General features: G+C 43.5%; 1 protein-coding gene across 5 annotated transcripts in view; it reads left to right on the top strand.

Annotated features, from left to right (window-relative positions):
- Nucleotides 1-22,099, top strand: part of efr3a (EFR3 homolog A (S. cerevisiae)) — a 111,442-nt gene extending 89,343 nt beyond the window's left edge. For 4 of the 5 annotated variants that reach the window (XM_026149173.1, XM_026149172.1, XM_026149171.1 and 1 more), the window contains 10 exons: nt 5,595-5,756; nt 8,282-8,413; nt 8,630-8,697; nt 9,327-9,454; nt 10,313-10,363; nt 13,935-14,020; nt 14,099-14,147; nt 14,538-14,641; nt 14,746-14,795; nt 15,787-22,099. In XM_026149173.1, the coding sequence (XP_026004958.1) occupies nt 5,595-5,756; nt 8,282-8,413; nt 8,630-8,697; nt 9,327-9,454; nt 10,313-10,363; nt 13,935-14,020; nt 14,099-14,147; nt 14,538-14,641; nt 14,746-14,795; nt 15,787-15,892 (936 nt within the window). In that variant the 3' untranslated portion in view covers nt 15,893-22,099. The remainder of the gene's footprint in view (nt 1-5,594; nt 5,757-8,281; nt 8,414-8,629; nt 8,698-9,326; nt 9,455-10,312; nt 10,364-13,934; nt 14,021-14,098; nt 14,148-14,537; nt 14,642-14,745; nt 14,796-15,786) is intronic. The other variant, XM_026149174.1, reaches the window with a different exon arrangement.
- Nucleotides 22,100-22,145: the final 46 nt, after the last annotated feature.

Below are 22,145 nucleotides of genomic sequence, written 5' to 3'. Positions count from 1 at the left end.
CAGCTGTCGAGCTTATAACGAATGCAGGCAGCCGGGCTCTGCTTTTATGTGTTTCATAAATCCCACTCCAGCAGCGGTGGGATATTTTTATCCAGATTTTAATGGGATTAATCATTTCATTGGCGTTTTCATTTGCGTTTTCAGGGACAATAACTTTTTGATTCATCCGCAGTGGAGCTGCTGTGATAGATGTTCAGAACAGGGCGATTAATTAAGACTTTAATCCGCTGGTTGTTTTTTTTACTGAGAGAGCCATTAAGTTCTGCTTATTAAAATGTCAAAAAATGTCCTTAAAAATCGCCGTCATGCATTTTTAGAGCCCAAGGTCTGTAAATGTCTGTATCCATCTGATAAAAAATGTCAGGTTAATATCGCAGAAGATAAAAATGAATCTTTACAGCTGGAAAAGAGGAAATGTTGATATTTTTTACTTTAAAGAAATTAAATTTGAAGCTAAGCAATAACAGCAGAATTAATAATAATAATAATAATAATAATGGATTGGATTTATATAGCGCTTTTCAAGGCACCCAAAGCGCTTTACAATGCCACTATTCATTCACTCTCACATTCACACACTGGTGGAGGCAGCTACAGTTGTAGCCACAGCTGCCCTGGGGCAGACTGACAGAAGCGAGGCTGCCATATCGCGCCATCGGCCCCTCTGGCCAACACCAGTAGGCAAGTAGGGTAAAGTGTCTTGCCCAAGGACACAACGACCAGGACAGAGAGCCCCGGGATCGAACCGGCGACCTTCCGGTTACAGATACGCTTCCCAACCCCCTGAGCCACGGTCGCCCTAATCTCAAACTCCTGTAATATAGTTACTATCCCCCCGCTGTCCTCAGCTTGCCGTCTGTTATTAGGCAAGGCAAGGCAAATTTATTTGTATAGCACAATTCAACAACAAGGTGATTCAAAGTGCTTTACAGAGACATTAGAAACAAAAACAAATAAAAAGCATGATTTAAAATTGATTAAAACAAGCAAACAAACTAACTAAACACACACATTTCACACCTGTTCGCGCGATCTGAACCCTTATCGTAAGGGGAGCTACCAGTCCTTCTGTGGACGAGCTACTTTCTATTTTAAATTCCCCGAATTTAAAATACTCTCTAGACCCAGTCTAGACCCAGCTGGGGAGCTACCCAGAGCTCTAATCCCACTTAACAAACAAACAAACAAACAAACAAACAAACAAACAAACAAACAAACAAACAAACAAACAAACGATAAAATCAAAATAGATAAAATCAAAATAGATAAAATCAGTAGTTAGTGTAAGTTTTGAAATTTAAGCTTAAAAGTGTGGATTTGGTGCTTTATTCAAATGCAGCTGAGAACAGGTGAGTCTTCAACCTGGATTTAAATAAACTGAGTGTTTCAGCTGATCTGAGGCTTTCTGGGAGTTTGTTCCAGATATAAGGAGCATAAAAGCTGAATGCAGCTTCTCCGTGTCTGGTTCTGACTCTGGGAACTGATAAAAGACCGGATCCAGATGACCTGAGGGATCTGGAAGGTTCATACTGGGTCAGGAGGTCACTGATGTATTTTGGTCCTAAACCATTCAGAGCTTTATAGACCAGCATCAGAACTTTAAAGTCTATCCTCTGACGGACAGGCAGCCAGTGTAAAGACCTCAGAGCTGGACTGTGGTCCACTTTTTTGGTCTTAGTGAGGACTCGAGCAGCAGAGTTCTGAATGAGCTGTAGTTGTCTGACTGATTTTTTTAGGTAGACCTGTAAAGATGCTGTTACAGTAATCAAGCCTACTAAAAATGAATGCATGGACTAGTTTTTCCAGGTCCTGTTGAGACATCAGATCTTTTATCCTTGAAATATTCTTGAGGTGATAGTAAGCTGATTTTGTTATTGTCTTAATGTGTTTTTCTAAGTTTAGGTCTGCATCCATCACTACACCCAAATTTCTCGCCTGGTTTGTGGTTTTTAGATGTATAGATTGAAGTTCTCTGGTGACCTGTAATCGTTTTTCTTTGGCGCCAAAGACTATTACCTCAGTTTTGTTTTTGTTTAGCTGGAGAAAATTGTGGCACAACCAGTCATTAGTTTCCTCAATGCATTTACCAAGAGCCTGTACAGGGCCTCGGTCTCCTGGTGACATTGTGATATATATTTGTGTGTCATCTGCATAGCTGTGATAGTTTATTTTGTTGTTCTTTATGATCTGTGCCAGTGGGAGCATGTAAATGTTAAACAGAGGGGGTCCCAAGATGGAACCTTGGGGAACTCCACATGTGATACTTGTCTGCTCAGATGTGAAGTTACCTATTGATACAAAGTATTTCCTGTTTTCTAAGTATGTCTTGAACCAGTTTAGTACAGTTCCTGAAAGACCTGCCCAGTTCTCCAGTCATTTGAGTAATATGTTGTGGTCAACTGTATCAAATGCTGCACTGAGATCCAGCAAAACTAGGACTGACATTTTTCCACTGTCTGTGTTCAGACATATGTCATTAAACACTTTTGTCAGAGCGGTTTCAGTGCTGTGGTTCTGTCTAAAACCTGACTGGAAGGCATCATAGCAGTTATTCTGTTTTAAGAAGTAATTGAGCTGTTGAGAAACTGCTTTTTCAATGATCTTACTTAAAAATGGGAGATTTGAGATCGGCCTGTAGTTTTTCATTTGTGTCTTGTCAAGATTGTCCTTTTTCAGTATAGGTTTGATTACAGCAGTTTTTAGTGGTTCTGGAAACACACCTGACATTAAGGAAAAGTTGACGATCTGTAACAGGTCTGACTCTAAAGTCTTTGAGACCTTTTTGAAAAAACTTGTTGGCAGGACATCTAAACAGCAGGAGGAGGAGTTCAGTTGACCTAAGATGTCCTCCAGGTCTTTGCTGTTAATCGGGTGAAACTGTTTGATGGTGTTTAAGCAGTTTTTCGGTGGACACAGTACATATCCTGGATCTGCTGTTGATGTACCAACTGCTTGTCTAATCTTTTGGATTTTGTCTGTGAAGAATTTGGCAAAGTCATTGCAGGCCATGGTTGAATGAAGTTCAGCTGCCACTGGCACAGGAGGGTTTGTTAGCCTGTCAACTGTAGAAAATAAGACCCGAGCATTATGGCTGTTTTTAGTGATGATGTCAGAGAAGTAGGACCTTCTTGCACTCCTCAGTTGTAAATTATAATTGTGAAGTTTCTCTTTATAGATGTCATAATGAACCTGGAGGTTTGTTTTTCTCCATCTGCGCTCAGCTTTCCTACACTCTCTTTTTTCATTTTTCACCAGTGTGGAGTTTCTCCATGGAGACTTTTTCCTTCCAGAGATAACCTTCACCTTAATGGGAGCAATAGTATCCATTACATTTAACATTTTTGCATTAAAGCTATTGACGAGCTCATTGACTGAACCTTTGGACAGGTCAGGTGTTAATGGGAAGACCTGGTTAAAGATCTCACTACTGTCTTCAGTTATACACCGTTTTGTGATCACTGCTGTTGATATATTTGTGTGGGCTGAGATTTTACTTTCAAAGAAAACACAGTAATGATCAGATAAGCCCACATCAGACACAGTAATGTTTGAAATGCTCAGGCCTTTGGAGATCAGTAGGTCAAGAGTGTGTCCTCTATTATGTGTGGCCTCTGTTACATGCTGAGTCAGCCCAAAGTTGCCCAGAGTGTTACTCAGGTCTTTAGTCCCTTTGTCCTGAGGGTTGTCCACATGGATGTTAGAATCCCCAACAATAATTACACAGTCAAAATCAACACAGATCACAGACAGCAGTTCACTGAGGTCATTAAAAAAGTCTGTGCAGTATTTGGGAGGCCTGTAAACATTAAGAAACACAACTTTGGATGGGGCCTTCAGCTGTAAAGCCACATATTCAAAAGACTGAAAACTTCCAGGAGATAGCTGCTTACATTGAAATGATTCATTAAATAAGACAGCAACCCCTCCTCCTCTCCTGCTCACCCTGGCCTCACTGATAAAACTGTAGTTAGGAGGGGTCGTCTCGATGAGAACAGCTCCACTGTTACTTTGGTCCAACCAAGTTTCAGTTAAAAACATAAAATCAAGGCTGTGCTCAGTGATTAAATCATTAATTAAAAATGTTTTCCCAGCTAAAGATCTAATGTTTAATAAAGCCAACTTAAGTGTTTTAGAGGCATTACTTGTCCCCTCGTGTTTGGGAGCAGTCTGTGGCATCGTTACATCGTTTGACCCTGTATGCAGGACAGTGTTTGTCACAGTTGGATATTCATCTGCAATTTGAAGAATTCTCTCCTTCAGGATGTTGACCATATCGTTAGGAAAGCAGAGGACTTTAGTGTTCTTACCGCACATGCTTTGTACATCCTTTACGGCAGAGTCACCCACAATCAGCGTTTCAGGCCTAGCCTTTAGCTTTCCCCGTGGATTTTCAGGCCTTACTTCGCTACTTTTAGATGGATGGTTGTCCGATATAGATCCAGGGTCCTTTGATAGTGGAGCAAATCTGTTCTGCAGTTTCACATTCAGTTGTTTTGAAGGTTTGTTGTTAACCTTCCTATTTACGGTTGTCCAGTCCTGTTTCCTCTCGTGTACAGGGGTAGAAGAGCTTCTCTGTCTCGTAGGAAGTGAAGGCCAGTCGGTTTCAGAGATTTCAGTTCGCTGTGCCCTGCCTGTGATACGTCCTCCCTCTTCCAGGAGACATGATTTATGTCTTGGTTTTGCACCAAGACAGTCCAAGGGGGGATTATCGCTTGAAGATTTATAATAGTGCACAAAGTCTACTTTCTTGGTCATGTTATCTGTGCTCCTTAGCTGTGTGCTAGCTTGCTCATCGCCATTGTTTTGAGTCAAAGGCAAGGTTGTTTCATTTCCACACAGTCCATTTACCTCCACGTTTACTTCTAAGCGATGAATTTTTGTCTCCAGTGCTGCAATCGTCTGCAGGAGGCTGTGGTAGTCATCTGTGGAGAGGGAAGGCATCTTGTTGCTAGTTAGCCTAGCGGTTAGCACCTTTCTAGGCTATTGAGGCTGCTCGGTGCCTAGACACTGTAATCAGGCTTCAGCTGTGTCTAGGCCACAGACACACGGAGCGCTGAGGATAAGGTAACTATAAAAATGTTGCTGTTTCTGTTAAGAACACTTTAGTCCTAATGATCTATAAGTGTCCAGAAGCTATCGCAGGTAAGCTCATACGGAAAAAAGGGAAAAAATCAGCGTAAAAATCAATAAAAGAAGAAAAGCATTTAGAGAGCAAAGAGATGAAGCGTCCACACTCACAAAGGGGGAGGAGTACTAAACTCAATTTACCTGATGGTCCAGAGTCAGCGTCTCCTGCTGACTGTGTGGGTGACGCAGCCTGAGTCATGTGACTCTGTTGTCATCCACATCAGTGAGTCTGCACTGGAGAACATGGACCATCATTAAAGTGAACCCACATGCTGCAGTTTACATTTACCCCACACTGCCACTAAAACTCCCCACATATCGTTTAATCCGCCACTGAAAATAGTCCCCGACACCTCCGCTGTTTCCTTATGTTAAACATGTTAAAGGTACTTTTTTTAAACAGCTCTCATATTTCTGTCCTCCTCTTTGTTTCTGTCTTTGCTTCTGGTTCTGCGTCGTCCCTGAAGCACGGCCAGCAGCTCTACCGTCACATCTATCTGGGCTGCAAAGAGGAAGATAACGTCCACAAAAACTTTGAGCTGCTCTTCACCACCCTCGCCATTCTGACCATCGAGCTGGCCAATGAGGAAGTGGTCATCGACCTCATTCGACTCGCCATCGCGCTGCAGGTAAAACCGATGAATTCACATCTGAAGTTTCTGTTTTTAGTCAAAGCGAAGACAAAAAGCAGTTTCCTCTGTTTGGTTGTGTTTGGAAGCTCAGTCAGAATAATCTCATCATAAGTAGATTTTCTGGCTCTTTCTGTCACATTTACAGTTTCAATTAAACTTTACATCCATAATTCCCAGAGTTAAGTATCTGAAATCTAAAAATAGTCTGCACCCATCTGTAAACTCTCGATTTCAACACACTCAGGAGAAAGGTGAGGGATTTTCTTCTGTTTCTGATTTGTTCTGATCTCGTGTCGCAGCCTCACTGAGCTCGATTCCTCATTAACAGCTTCCATGACTGTGGCTGTATCTCACCTCTCTCCACACAGATGTGAAGATCTGTGATATTTCTCAGATCAGAGATTACATATAGTCAGAAGGTTTTTTCCATCTGTAGCACTTTATATTCAGGACGTCTGTGTCTCTGTGCAGAGATCAGAACAGGACAGAGAGGTTGCAAAGCGGCTTGCAGCCAACGAGCTGAGGCTAAAATAAGTTTTAAAAAAGTGCATCTGAACATCTGATTTGTCATAAGGATGTGTCAAAGCGTGTCAGATGGGAATTTTAATCTAAATAATGTTTGTTTAACACTTTTCATTTATTTTTACCGTCTCTGCATCACCACAGACACCCAAAGAACCACGTGACAGCAGAGATATGGTGGTCAGAGTTTTTAAGATCAGATCTGACTGATGACATGTACTTTATGTTCTGGTGACCACTGAAATGAGTTAAGATGCCTGCAGTGATGGTGTGTGTTCGTAGAAGGCAGTAACAGAGTGACACAGTCCCCAAACATTCACTCAGATATAATGTAAAAACGTAGCTTATTATAACTTGAATACCGTAAAATTAGACGAGTCATGAGTGTGCAGTGTTTCCAGGTCACCGGTATCAGGTGATAGTGGAAACGTTTTATCGGCGAGGAGATCAAGTCGTCTGTTGAAGCTGTGGTGCTGTCAGTGCCGAGGTGTGGAGTAAACATCCTCAGTTACATCCCTGTTTGGAGGGTTTGTGTTTAACCTCGTGTTTAACCAGCTCTTCACGCTCCACATTATGGTGCTTCAGTCTAAAGCACCCTCGATGTGATTATGCTATATTTTTGGTGTCAGGTGTCATATTTAAGTGGCTGATGAGTAGCTGTGCTGTCATTTGCCTTTATGTCATTAGACCGTGAGAACCCACGCAGCTCCAATAAAACCTCCTGGAAGTGCAAGAGAGGTGCGAAGGAAATGTGCACGCTCGCACCAACACACATAAAAGACACGCACATGCACACACACACGTGCAGCTTCAGTTTGTTTGTGCATCACGCTGAGATCTTATCGTTTCCAAATGTCACAGCACTGTAGACATGATGTTTGTGCACGCACACACACTCTGAGTGCTGTGTTTACCTTCGTTTAATTCAGGGAACGTTTGAGACATAGAAGTATTAAAAAAAAGACTGTTTAGTTTCTTTCTCATGCAGTTTCAGACAGGAAGTGCTTCATAGCACAAATTCATGGGGACGCATTTCTGTCACGTTTCCCTTCAGTCTGGTTTCTGTCACGTGTCTGTTTCACAGTCGCCTTGAGAAAAGTTGGCGAGTGTTTACAGACAAGTCGGCATTTTTCATGCAATTTACTGGCCACCACTGCAATCTGCTAGTAACCAAACCAGTCCCAAGGTTTCCAGTGCAGCATCCTATACCAGTCTGTAACCATTCTACACTCATGACCAGCTCCTGCAATCACTCGCCAGACAATTTTAGTGCTAAAGTGTTTGCGTTTAATTTAAAGGCCACTGGGGGGCGATACTGGCGGTTGGAAAAAGACTCCAGTCTTCTAGACATCGATGGTAAAACGTTCCTCCAGCCTGACCTCTGTAAACACTTTGAGTTTATGGTTTCAAGCCAACGACTGCGGCTTCAGTCAAATCTGATCGTCACATCTTGAGTTTCAAGATCGAGCACTTAACCCGGTCTTGTGTCAATTTTCAGAGAATCTGATGTAAAATAGTTTATGAGTATACTGAACCAAAGCAACCACACATCTGCGCTGGTCCTCTTAGCTCGAGTGAAGCCAGATATTTGTTTCCAGCTTCTCCACTTAGATAGTATTTTGCTTTTTATTGGCATTATTACTGTAATATTCTTTGGTAGATTTGGTTGAAGCTAAAACAAAGTCGCACTCAGTGCGTCACAGACATGTGGCACAGTGTATTTAGTCTGCCTTGTTTGCTGTGTCACCTCAGGGTCGTTACCTTGACAACAACCTTTTTACTGACGGTGTGTGAAAATAGAAGATACGTGTTCGTGTGACCTTAGAGAAACGCTGCTGCATGCTATAACCCTGCACACAGATTAAAGGGGAAGTAAACCTCAACTCCTGTGAGGGTGTATCGAGTGTATGCGGGGAGTTCTGATGCTTCCACGACCAGAAACGGAAGCCGAGCTGCTGGTTTGTCCTCGCTAACACAGTTTTTGCAACTGGTTTGTGCAGGAAATGGCTCTTAACAACGAAGAGAACCTGCCCATGTTTATCCGCTGCGGCATCATGGCGTTGGTGGCCGCGTACCTCAACTTCCTGAGTCAGATGATTGCCAACCCGCCCTTCTGCCAGCACGTCAGCAAGGTGACTCCTCCCTGACCTTACTGAGGATCAGAGCAGCTGGCTCTCATTCCCACTTTTTGTTTTTACTGCCATTTGTTGCAGAAAATACAAAAATATGATTTATTCAGTATGCTGATGATGCACCGCCGTTTTCTGCCTGTTAGCTGTTTCTTCTTGTTTACGTCTTTCTTATTTGTAAATAGTGTAACATCATATAATCAGCTGTTCTCTGTGCAGGTTATTGAGTTGAGGAACATGGATGCTCCTTACCTCCTCCCAGAGCACATCTTCAGAGACAAGTGTCCGTAAGTGCAGATTACAGCCTGAATTTGTTTCATGAGAAATAATCCAATGGCTCGGGTTAGAAAAAGGCTGTGAAGCCTCATTATTTTCTAATAAACAGAGCAGTAATGAGTGTGGCAGCTGAAGCTTAAAAAGTTTGAAAGTTTACGAGAAACAAACTCAGGAGTGAAGGAACCGTGCTGCTTCACTTTTCAAGGTTGCAGATAAATTCACATATTCAACTTCTGGGATCAATAACTCATAAAAAAATATTATTAGAACAACAGCAGCATGTCTTTGCATCGACAGATGTAAGACTGACAAACAGCTACTCGCTTCAGTTCAGTTTTATTTATACAGCACCAAATCACAACAGCAGTCACCTCGACGCTACCAGCTGCTTTTCATTTAAGCGATTTGTGCTCCGACTGGGACAAACAGAGTTTGTCTCTGTGCAGCCAGCTGTGAGATGCATGTGCAGGGACCCCGATATGAACTTGTACAGAGTTGAATTACAGATGAGAACAAATGTGACCTTTTTGCAGCGTCGCTCTGAGAAGTAAAGCCGTGCTGTGCGTTGACTAAAAACACGCTTTCTTCTGAGGTTTTTCCTCAGGAAGTTTATTTTTGTGTCTTGCGTCTTTTCTTCCAGGCTTCCTGAATCTTTGGACAAAGAGGACAGCCAGCTGTACTTCCAGACGGCCGACATGGCCGAGTGTTTGGCCGGGCCGGGGTACAACGCCGAGCGCCTCTCCATCCCCTACGTTCCTCAGGTCACAGGTACGACAGTCCAGCCTCCGTTAGGACGGGGAACTTCATGTTTCTATTTCTTCTTATCTAAGAAAACTGCTGCTCTGATAACTTTTTTTTTTTTCTTCCCTCATTGGTTGATTCATACCTTTTTAATCTCATACCTGTTGAGCAGCCTTTTGTCCTATTTCATGGTTTCTCAGATACCAGAGACGCTTTCTGAGAAAATGTGCCTGAACTGATTCTCGGAGCATCTAAAATATTTCCTTTTGATGGAAAAGTGTAGCTGTAAAAATCCACCGAATTAGACGATGGTCACATTGTGCTGTTATCTCTTAAAGAGGAAATATGATAAAAGTGATACAAGTAACAAGTTAGAAGGAAAGTCAAGAGTTGAAAAGGTTGTAAAAAGTCAGATTAAAGGATTTAAGGCGCCCGCTGTCTGCTGCTGCGCTGTGTGCTGTATGTTTTATTTCCCTGCTTTTCATACTCACCGTGCCCTCAGAACTGTTTGAAGCTTTGTCGGATTAAGAGCTTAAGGAGTGTTCAGTGAAGAGAAAATAAAGTTTCACCAACTCTGTGTGCGATCAGCTTTATTAGTCCGACGGCTGTCGCCGTCTCCGTAATTTAAAGGTTTGTTTCAGCTCAGAACAACGTGAACCTCTGCAGGAGTTCACACACACAACTTTCTTTAAAAGCACTTCTTCAAAATGTTGCTTGACTTCAACCTTGAAGTCTGCCCACGTCCAAAAAAGGCTCAGGAATAGTTCGTACTTCACGTGCTCTTCCTTTGACCTCGTGTAGATAGAACGAGCGGGAGGAGAAAACTGATAATTGTCTAACAAGCTTTTGTTTTCTTCCCTCTGTCATGCTTTCATGTCCCTTCAGTTCTTTACACAGTAGGAAAAATCCTCCACAGGTGCAAGCAGACGTCCAGAGGTAACCAAGGCAACCCTGTGCAGGCGTGTAGAGATGTGTTGTCACCTGGTGTAGCTGGGTTTAGATCAGCTGACACATTATTTGTGCAAAACCAAAGGCTTCACTTTGCAAAGTTGGGTGAATGGAAACTCGTCACGCTTCAGACGAGGAGGCGCAACAATGAAGTTCTTCCTTTGAATCGGTCCGATTCTCAGAAGTTCGTCTTCTATGATCGTCCCACGTTTCCCACTCATCTGTCTTCTTTGATCTTATTGGTCTTTGGCCTTTGAAATGGCGACTCCGACCATGGGGACCAGGTCTGCGAGCACTCGGTGGTGCATGAAGACGACGATAAAACTACAGTAAGACAAAGTCTGCCATCAGTCTATAACTGAAAAGGCTCTTTCACAAGAACTGTTGCTGTCTCCAAACACCAAAATTACTTGCAATCAGCAATCAAAAAAGTTCAGTGTAATCAATGCAAACCCCAGTTTTTGATTGCACACCGCTTTCAGTGTTTGACGGCTTCTTTCTGACCTTGAAGTCTCCGAGTTGAGCTGTCAGTGTAAGCAGGTCTCCACACTCGCTGTGGACCCCGAGATCCACGTCTTTCACGCACACTTCTCAAAATCTCAGGATTGGATCACTTTGTTAGTACAAAAGTCAGATCCAGTGAAAACTCTCGCAGGTCTGATGCAGCCTCCTCCTGTTAGCTTCTTCTGCACTGCTGACTCACCCGGTGGACTCGGCAGAGAAGGAGAGCGAGGCTGCTGCTGTGGAGAGGAGCAGTGTGGACACATTTCTACTGTGTCGCTAAAGCAGCTCGAAAACAGGCCGAAGTAAAGCAGCAAAATGCTGCGTTGGCAACAGTAAGCTTGATAACGGCTGCTCTGGGCAAGAGGTCAGACGGGGTGAGGTGGCTTTAGATCCGCACGGTGACAATTTCATTAAGGCGCAATTTACTTATCAACCCCAGAAGCACAAGTGATAACAGCATCGGTATAAAAGCAGCGTCTGAAAGGCCCCCCAGGAGGAGAGGGAGGGATCAGCTCGCACAGAGTGTCCTTTCATGGCGCGAGGAGCCGCGGATCAGCACCTGGTGCTGACGTGATGTCACAGCGCCGAGCGGCGTCTGCGCGCTGACGAGTTTACCCGACATACAAAGTGAAGCCTCGAACTTGTGTTTAAAAAACATACAAGAAAAAGAAATATCTTTATAAGTTGGGGGTTAAATTTAAATTTGAAAAGAATTTCAGAGATTTTCTTCATGATCTTTAGTTTTCTTTAGTCTCAGACTGTTTTATTTATTTATTTTAATTTGTTTAATTATTTTAGAAGATTTTTTGTCAGCTTTTTTTTTAATTTCAAAGATTTTTTTTTTTAGTTTTTTCCCTAATTTGTAAAATCTCAGAATATTTCTTCTTCTTTTTTTATCATTAAAATTTTCCCTGAAGTTCACAGTTTTTCCGCAGGATCTTTTTTTTTTTGAGTTAATAATAATAATAGCACACCCTTACATTTTTAAATACTGCGAGTATGAAAGGACCCGGGGTTTTGAGCTGTGACGGTGAAGCATCAGAGTCTGCAGGAGCTCTCGCTCTGCTCGCTCTGCTGCTGCTGTCGTCTCAGCTGAACGTGTAGAAGAACAAATATCAGGGTCTCAAACTCAAATGAGCTGTGGGCCGCCGCTGGCAACGTCATCTCATGTGACCACTTTACTGTTCATGCAGTGCAAAAAACAACAAGCAAACAAGAAAACACCCACAAATATTTCCAAAAATGTAGTGTTGTGTTTGTTTTTTAAAATGTCTCACTCTTAACTGAAGCCTTTCGTTGAACTACCAAACAAACACAAGCTGCAGACAAACACGTGTGCCCGTGTGGCCCCCGGGCCGCGAGTTTGAGACCCGTGGTGTGAACAGTTTGTGTTTTTCACACTGAGCAGAGACCAAACCTTGAATTCATGACAGCATTTTGACGCCTGCAGAGAAACTCGCCCTGACCTTTAAACTGCTGAGCAGCTGTAGATGCGTCGTTGAGGTGCTTCGTTGTTTCAGAGCTCGATGTTGTGTAGCTGTAGATTTTCCCACCATGTGATTTGGTAACTCTGTGAAATGTTTTGCCTGCATTGCTCGTGGACCTGTTGCGGTGAGTACACGTGCTGCCACGTCTGTGTAGAGCAGTTTACCCGTAGTGCACTTAGATTGTTTACATGTGTGGAGCTTCTGTCTGCAGTGTTAACAGAAAACAAACTTTTCATGTAGGGTGTTATTAATGACATGAAGAAGTTAATCATCATGAAGCAGTTAGAGCTCAGAGAGGAGAGTGGGTGGGTTCAAACTCCTAATAAGGACAAACCAGTGCAGACCTGTTGGACTCCACCAGGCAGCCTGGTTTTATGGACCAGAACCAGCTTCGTCCAAGCTGTGCAAGGTTTCCAGCTCAGTTTGGTGGCCTCAGGATCGCCAGGTGGAGCAGTTTGCAGCTGAGGGTGAAGCTGTGGGTGGATGGGCTTTGTCTTAGAGATGGAGGTCGATCATTCAGAGGGGTCTTGGCCTCCACATTGAAGGGAGGCGGTTCAAGCATGTGACTAGGACGCCTCCCAGGTGAGCTGTTTCAGGCATGTCTAACTGAGAGGAGGCCCCGAGGCCAGACCCAGGACAGGACTCCTGAGAGACTGTGCCTCTTGGCTGGCTTGGGAACACCTTCGGGGAGGATCTGGACCAGATGGATGGAAGAGAATGAGGGACGGATGCTGCACAAGTTTGCAGGTTGATCCTCGATCATGAATCACAGCATCTCTTTAATTCCGGCTGCGCTTCAGTAAGATTAAATTCATTCAGACTGTAAATGTGGTGAGTGGGACCTTAAATCAGTGCATGAGGCCTTTAAGAGGGAATCTGATCTCTTGAAGTCCGGCAGGACCGGGCTGCATTCAGGCTCAGGTGGTCAAAGTTTTTGGAGACCGTGGCTTCCTGTCACGTCGGCTCAGTTCTATGTGTTTCATCACCGTGTGAACAAAATCTTAAAGCTCCAGCGGATCAGCCGCGATCAGATCGTTTTCCTCATTAACGCCCGCAGGACGGCTGCTGAGTCAGGCCTCTGCAAAGTTCACAGCAGAGGTCGTCGTGCGATTGTAAAGAGCTGCTTTCTGTCGCTTTTCACGCCTCGGCTGATCCGCTACCTTTCTGACCTTATCAGATGACCTCACAGCTCAGACAGTAGCTGCCCTTCTGTGGTCCTTATTTTCCCCTCTGCTGGCGATGAATACACAAGTGCTCGAGGTGCGTTTGTCCCCCGGGGACGAGTTTATCCCCGCGGGATCAGGCGGATTTGTTCCTCGTTGTATTGAAGTGGAGAAAAAAGATGGAGTTTGGTGTGCGGGAGCAGAGATGTCACCGCTGTTGTCAAGGACGCGCAGATTACAGGAGCTACCTGGGTTTCAGTAATATGACAGCTTCAGTAAGCACAGTTTGATTATTCTGAAATCGTTCTGCTGGAAAGAAACAACTTTTACTTTTACGTGACACTAAAGTTAGAAATGTTTGTGGCTTTTTAAAGCATTATGTGGTGTGAATCTGTCATCCTGAAGGTGAAGAACGTCTGTCCAGGAGGCCGAGTTTCGTGGACACCGTCTCCCTCCAAGTGGACATCATTTCCAACAGCCTTCCAGAAAAGGTCTGAGTAATCTTCTTTAAAGCAGCGTGTGGTCCTGGAGGGAAACATGAGGTCACGTTTGTGTTTTTGTGTCCACAGTCGCAGCTGGCTGAGGAGATCACGTTTGAGACCCTGAAGAAGGCCATCGGTAAGAACGCGGTGACTTCCTGCTGTTCCTCATGTTGACTCTGGGTTACTTTGTCCACCAGGCAGCCATCTTCACCAACACCTCTGGGCTCTAATGTGTTCAGTTATTGATAAAAATGATCTAAATGAACTTTTAATTTCAGTGACCAGCAGAAAAAAGCAGCAAATCTGATGAAACCACTTAAAGTTTGCAGATTTAGCCTCAAAATAAGTTTTCAAAAGCTCTGATTTTATGACGTTTCAGTGAAATTTTCACCATTAAAAATATTTTTTAACCAGCAACGTAAAAGGACGAGAAGCTCGTCTCGCGGAGAAGAAAGAGCGCTCACAAACCACCATGTAGTTAAGTCTCTGTTATTAAAGCAGCTCCGTGTTTGCGGTTTGTTTTCAGACACCACCGGTTTGGAGGAGCAGGAGAGGGCGAAGAGGCGGCAGGTGATGGAGAAGTTCCAGAAAGCGCCGTTCGAGGAGATCGCCGCCCACTGCGAATCCAAGGTTATTTAAAAAAAAAAAAAAAAAAAGAGCCAGAAATCAGAAAATAATAAACTGTCAGCGCATCAGAAAAAACACCGAAATAAACTCCTGCTCACTTCTTCCAGGCAAACATGCTGCACGACCGGCTCGCACAAATCTTTGAACTCACAATCAGGTGAGTCTGTTATGCAAGTTTTCTAATTTAAATATATGAATTTAGATAAAAGTTCTTGGTGTGGTGACATTTACACCACATTAGAAAAGCTTAGGCGTGACACTAAAAGTCAAAGAAACCCAGAACACCTGGCTGATCTCTGGCTGATCTCCCGTCGAGCTCGTCCCCTCGGCTCTGCTGCCAGCGTCCCGTCACGTTCTGTCCTCACTGCTAAAGCTGCGTCTGTGATTTCACCACCGTGGCTGAGACGCCCTGAAGCCTCAATCACCCGCCGTCACCACAGTGTTCTCCTCAACAAACAGATGTTTGATTATTTTTGGCCCAGATGTGGCTCCAGGTGAGTGTGGCTGCCTGAGCCCAGCCGCAGGTTCACCTGATCTGCACCAGGCTTCAGGTGTGTCGAGATATTTGGAGCGAATGTGGCTCATGATAAAACACGACCCAGTGTTTTTAGGCTTAGCTGTGTTCGTCTGACATGTTCTCACTTCTTTTTTGATTGCATCGTCACATGAACACTATAACAGTCTGTTTGCAGCACGTGAACGAGTACGACGCCTGCAAATAACGTGCACTTTTCCTCATAGTCATGCTTACATTGCTAACACTGCGTTCTGGAACGGTTTGAGTTTTCTTTGAGTTGCGGGTCGTTCCCCTCAGTACTGGCCGCCTTTTGAAAGGATTTTTTAGAGGAAATGAAATGCTCCTTCAGTCATTACATGCTGTGTAGTTCTCCTGAGTCACAGCACTGTGAGCGTGATTAGACCCGGCTGTGTGCGTTAGCTGAGACGTGCACGTACGTGTGGGCAGGACTGTCGGAGCGCTGGAGGCAGTGCACAGGTGCACACGGAGACGACTTTGAAAGGGACAACAGCCTAATAATCAGGTTAATCAGGTGGTTTTTGCTTCCTAAAGGTTACATTTGTGCACGTCTGCCAAACCAAAACCAGTTTTTCCTTCTAATTTAACATCTTGTTTCACGCCCCGTCACCAGGCCTCCTCCCAGCCCGTCCGGAGTGGTTTCCATCTCAGCGGGACACACCCAGCATCAGTCCGTCCCCGTCTACGAGATGAAGTTTCCAGACCTGTGTGTCTACTGAACGCACACATCCACAAACCAGCTCACACGCAACATTGAAAATGCACAGAAAGAACAACACACTCACATCTGCACTCCAGTCTCCTCTGTTCAGGTGGCCGGGATGCCGTCAGGGACGAAGTTTAAATCCTGTTTCCCGACTTGACTCAAACCTGCTTTAATCCACGCTGCTCTGATTGGTTACACTTTGTTTCCTGACTCGCGTCCCTGAAGCCAAACTGAACTTTTGAGTCACCAAGAACAAAAAACAACAAGAAAACCCATAAACTGCTTCCACTCTGAGGTTTTAGTGTATTTCTGCTGAATCAGACGTTGCTTCTCTGTTCCAGTCCAGCCAAAGCTTCACTCCTTGTACATACGCTCTTAAAAAAGCAGCGTGAGGCTCACAAACGCAGCTCCTGCCTCCTAACAACTATCTGTCTCTTGTCAGTAGCCGTCGGTGCCGTCACTGATTAGTAGGAATGTGCAATATACATATATATATATATCTATATTAGCCGTCAGCTATGAAAACTGAAATTACCTAAGTGGTGGTAGAAAGCAGTTTAGTTTCAGGCTCGCTGCTCCTCAGCTCTTCGCTCTAATCTTCAGTCTTTGCTGTTTAAGATAAGTGTGTCACAAATGACTCCAACAACCAGCTGAGTTCTTATAAATAAATTCAATGACAGCAATACTCGAACTGCTAGGCAGCGACACTCTAAAGCTGAAGAGTCGACGTTTGGACGAGTAGAAATGGGCTCGCTCGTGTTTGGTGATGACGTGATTGTTTCTGAGAGGCGTGAGTCTGTAAGAGGAAGGTCAAGAGGAGTGTTCATGTCCATCAGCTCCCACCTGAGACTCTATAAAAGATGGACATAGTCAGTGTGGTGTCAATTTAGTGGGGAGCTTTGACATTGGATTACCAAATGGTGGAACTAAGACTGTATACTCCACTAGTACTACTAGTACAGTAGCCACAGGTGGAGAAAATCCGAGACATCAGCGTCTGGTTTTGAGCTCCACATTTGGAGCCTCAGTGTTGAGGTTTTCGATGATGTCATAATGTAGTCACATGATCAGAGCAACCATGTCTCCTGTATCCAGATGAATTATCAAAAAAACATTTTTTTTAGGATGTAGTCATGTTTATTTCTGCTGAAAGCTTCAACACGAGAGTCTGAGGACTGTCTCACTGCTGGAGTCGCCCTCAGGTGGCCGTGAAAGGAACTGCAGTCTTTGGTGCTTCCATATTGGCAGCTTAATGTTACAGTAATGAGGACGTGATTTATAAAATGAAACTACAATCTGAGCTCAGTGTTTACTGACGTCTAAACGCAAGAAGGCCTTTGGGTCTTATTGTCAAAGAGTTCAAACCTTTCACATATGGAAGCTACATCCATCTTTAATATACAGTCTGTGGCTTTGACGATGGTCCTTAGAGAAGTTGTTGTAAAGTTTGTGTAAAGTTCTTGTGGCGGGGCTGATGATTTTAGAAAGGACTCTAAACTTCCTCTATTAAAAATTTGGGGTTAATATTCTCAGAGATTGCAGTGAAAATATCACAAAAAAATACAAATGTAGCATCTTTTAAAGAGTTGAAGTTTATTCCTCAAGTATGAAACAGTGCAGTTATGATCACAGTTACAGGCCTGTGTGTAAGTAAAATTAAAGCTACGCGCTCTTTGTTTGTAATATTTCCTGATATGAGGGGGAGCTGCAGGCAGCGTGTTGGCTGCAGATGAATCTGATCCAGCTCCTTGACTTTGCGCTGTAGTCCCTGCGCACGCCTGCTTTCCATGAACGAATCAGCCGCCTCACAGCTTTGTTGGCAGCCTTAAAAAAAACAAAAAAACAAAGCTGTTTCATTGCCAAACACAGAAGTTTGATTTTAAAACGTCTCAATCTAAAAAGGCTGTTGTTCGTATCCCGTGAGGAGCCATATGGTGGAGCTTTTCATTCCAAAACGAAGCGACCGGCAGCATCAAAGTTAACCTCCCCGCTGGACGCATTAATATTAATATCCATCCTCAGCCCCGGCGATACAAAGCACTGACATTTTGGAGGATTTAATCATCCTTGCATTTTCAACAGTTATCACAGGGCCGTGATTTATTTCCAAAACAGGTTACAGGAGGCGCTCTGGGAACGAGAGGATTCGTATGTGGTGCAGCTGCAGCTGTGATCTGTAATAGCAGATGGTTATCAGTGTTTTCCTCTGATCTGAGCTCAGCGTGGGAAGAAAATCCCTCCAGTTGGAGGAAGATACCTGCTGCCTCTGTTTGGTGCGAGCAGCTGTTGGAGGCTGAAGGTCGGCGCTTCCTTTCACTCAGAGCTGATTGGTGTGTTCAGCTCGTCGGCGAAGGAGAAATGAGTTTCTCGAGCGCTGGTTGTGTTTCTGAATGAGAGATGCTGGCTAAGCTGGAAGTCTGTGTTTGGCATCACCAACACGAGCCTCACAAATCTGAGAAACTTTGTTAGTAAATGTGTGTTTTTCAGCATCGGGTCAAGGCCAAGCAGTTTGTGAATGTTTGATCTGGATACGTGACAAGTGGTGCGACTGTCCCGATCACATCGCAGCGTCACATCTGTACAGTTGAGCCCGTGCAGCTGTTTGGACGTGGATGCTTTAATGTGCAAGGCCAGGGTCACGAAAGCTGCAGGACATGAAGCAGAAGAAATTCAGAAATGAAACGTTGGCTGCTCACGGAAAGTCGACATAAATACTGATGCCAAATTTTTAGGGATTCTTTTTCTTCTTTGCTTATATTGTAATTTTTTTGTATTGAATATTGCAGAACGTTGCGTTGTGATCCCGTCGTTATGGTGAATTACTCTATACTCCACTTCCTCTGTGGAGCCAGCAAAGCTACAACAAAAACAAAAATTTAAGATTTCAATTGATTTCCCATCAGTTCTTCTTCTGCAGATGGAATTTTAAAGCTTCTCAGGTGTGCTCGGGTACCTTCTTGTTTTTTTAAACATGGTCAGTGACCCAGGTCTGGGGTAGTGTCCACTTTAACATTCGGGTGTGCCAAACAGACTAACTTTAAAAGTTAGAGCAACTTATTATAGAATTTCGACTGCCAGTGGAGGTGGAGAAAAGAAGCTGATTGGCACATGATGTCAAACAATGTTACCTAGGTGGTTGCCTAGGGAACCTGATAGCCACAAGTAACCAGCTGTCACCATGGGCAACAAAGCGATGCACTGATGGTTGGATTGTGTGTCTGGGTACAAACTTACTACAGGCTTTTAAAAGTTCACGACCAGCATCAAGGTGATAAACGTGACCCTTACCTTGCACATCAAAGCAGTCCCACTTTACTTTCCTTTACCTTCACGGTTGCTGACCGTTCATCTTCTCCGATTGCCGCTTATGTATCGATAACCAGCAACAGGGTGGGTTTGACCTCTTAACATCCATCGGGCACCAGCGACCCGGTCAGGGTTTTGTTGTAGCCAAACGCCAAAAAGGCACATTTTTGAGAAATTGAAAGGTCTTAAGGTCTTTAACCAAACCCTAACCGGATATAATCCAGTGGCTGTTTGGAGGTGAAATCTTCTGTTCTATAAGTATTACATGTCTAATCATTGTACTGTGTGAAACGTAGGTTACAGAGGACTTTTTACTGGAAACGATGAGCAGAGCAGCCTGAACAAGCGGAAAGTCTCTTGCTGGGTTTTTTTTCTGTGCAAATCTACGCAACATAATGTCTTAGCTTTAAACTCTCGTGCTTTAACATCGTAGAATCATAGCTTTTAAAAAAACATGCATTATATGAACTAACTGCATGGCTCTTTAACTTCAGTCATCGTCGTTGACCCTCCGAGGGACGGGACTGGGATCAAAGGCTGAAACTAAATCTAAACGAGCTCTTTAACAGCCGGATCCTGAAGTTGGGCTTTAGAGAAAAGTCGGGTTTAGATGTGGCTGGAATACATGATATCTTCCTCTCATGAATGTGTCGTCGCAGCAGCATATATATACATATATATCATATATTTTTGTACATTTTATGCATCACGTATCATTACATTGTTGCCTAGCAGAGATTTTAGAGGTTGGGAGATTTCTTCTAAGACGAGGACAAAATGCTGAATTCTTTATACTCGTGTACTTTTTTGTTGTTTACCTCGATGGTTCAGGTTTCAGCGGGATGTTGCAGTGTGGGGGAGATGGTCTCGTTTTTATTTTTTCAACTGTAGATTCTATTATACCATTTCAAAAATAATGAAAAATGAATGAATATTATATGTAGAGCCAGATGTTGGTTATTTTTGGATAAAGGAGTAAATCAGTGCAATCTGCTAATGTTAAGATCCAGATTTATTTTTCTCTAAGTGGCGGTTCAGGCTCAACCTTCAGACCTGAAACTCTCAGATGGTCTCGGTTGAAGAATCGGCTCCAGATTCACTAAAATCATTTAAAATTGGGTCCACAATAGTCGGAAAACTGTATTCCCATATGTGACCACGTTCCTGACTATGCTTACAAGTTCCTCCTACGTTTGAAGACCATCTCTTGGTGTTCTTCTCCTGGAAAACTCCTGTAATCTGCATAAGCCTCAAACGTTGGTTTTTCTGTTAATCAAGATGCCCGGTTGTCCCAATTCCACCTTCAATTTGCCAGAGGTCGGATGAATGTCCTACAAGAATTATACTGGGAAAAAAGTCCTCTGCTTTTCCCAGATTTAGTCAGAAGAAGCACGAAAAGATGGGTGGGGGTTGCAAAGCGGCTTGCAGATGCTGCTTCAGCCTGTAGGCTGGTTCAGTGGACCAGTTCAGGAGCTCGGCGTCGTGTCTGAATTAATGCTAAACTTATTGACAGGAAATAACGGCTACAAGGGATCGTAGCCAAGCGCTTGACATTAATTCCGACTTTTAATTTTGATTCAACGGCACCAGCATTTCCACAGATTACTTTAAAACTCGTATCTCAGTCAAATCCGATGTTCACTGGAATTAAACGCTCACGGATCTGATTGAAAGTTTGTTTTTTCGTATACACGTTCATCGGTAGCGATATCAGTAAAGCCGTCTAAACCTCCATGAAGACGTTACAGGACATAACTAAACGATCGTGTTTGTGGGAGGAGCTCACCTTCAGACGGGTTTTGTGAATCTGGATCTGAGTCTGTGTTTCTGAGCCGAAACGTTTAAGACCGGCTGATGTGAAGTCTGTAAATGATGTCGGAGCAGTCGGTCTGCGAACGAGCCGCTCTGCTACTTTTGATAAATGTTCAACCGATTCAGCTCAAGCAATCATTCAAATAGTACCAGCTGATGTATTAATGAACTTTAAAGTAAAAATGCTGAACAGTTAATAACCGTTACGGTAAAATATGATGTTGTGTTTGCACTTTGATCACTGTGTACCTGGTACTATAGCAGAAATAAATCGGCACCGATGTGTGTTTGGTACAAACAGATCTTAGAAGTATTTTTGATGAAATGATCTCTGTGGAGCTGTGAAAAGTTTCCCTCCTGATTGGTGATCTGAGTCCTAAAACTAAGACAAAAGAAGAGAGCAGAATATTCACATGAACTCTTCACCTTTCAAGATGGATTTTTTTCCAGCTGTAAAATGTCAAGAACAAAAAAAAAAAGCTTCCGATGTTCTTTTTTTATGTTTCTGATGTATTTTTGTGCCAGTTTTAGAGATTAAAGGCGTCGCGTCCGTGTTCACAGTGACAAACTTGCTATAGCTCGGCTTTGTTTCAATCACACTGATGGTCTTAACCACTAGATGGCGCTGAGGCTCCCGCTGCTGCTTCACGCGTTTTGGTGCATTTCTTTCAACTTTTCATCTCAATGACAAAACTACAGCTACGTGACCTCAGCTGCTTCTGGAGCCTCAAGTGGACATAAGAGGAACTGCACTTTTCCCAAACCTGGATTTGCTGTTTGCACAAAGCTCCAGTGAGTCAGGAAGTATCTGAGTTTAGATTATCTTGTCACGTTTGATTAATTTGGTCTTAGAAATTCAAAGGGACTTCCTGAAACATCTCAGTTCCCAATCACGTGGAACAGAGAAAAGCAGGAAACGTAAGAAGCTTGAAGTAGTTTCATGTTTTATTTTCCATTTTGATTCATCAACTGAGCAAAAGCATAAAGCGTTCAGTGCACATTATTTCTGTGAAGCTCGGCAGCAGCAGAGCCTCAGCGCTTCATTACAAAGCCTCTATTGAAATAGAAAAATGTGCATTGAGATTAAAGTGTTTCTATCAAAGCTGTTGAGTTGTTGTGTCTTTATTACTGTCGGCTCTCTGAACCAA

The sequence above is a fragment of the Astatotilapia calliptera genome, chromosome 18 (assembly GCF_900246225.1).
Source record: "Astatotilapia calliptera chromosome 18, fAstCal1.2, whole genome shotgun sequence".
Taxonomy (NCBI): domain Eukaryota; kingdom Metazoa; phylum Chordata; class Actinopteri; order Cichliformes; family Cichlidae; genus Astatotilapia; species Astatotilapia calliptera.
Note: the sequence above shows the minus strand (reverse complement) of the source record. Positions and strands in the feature narration are given on the sequence as shown.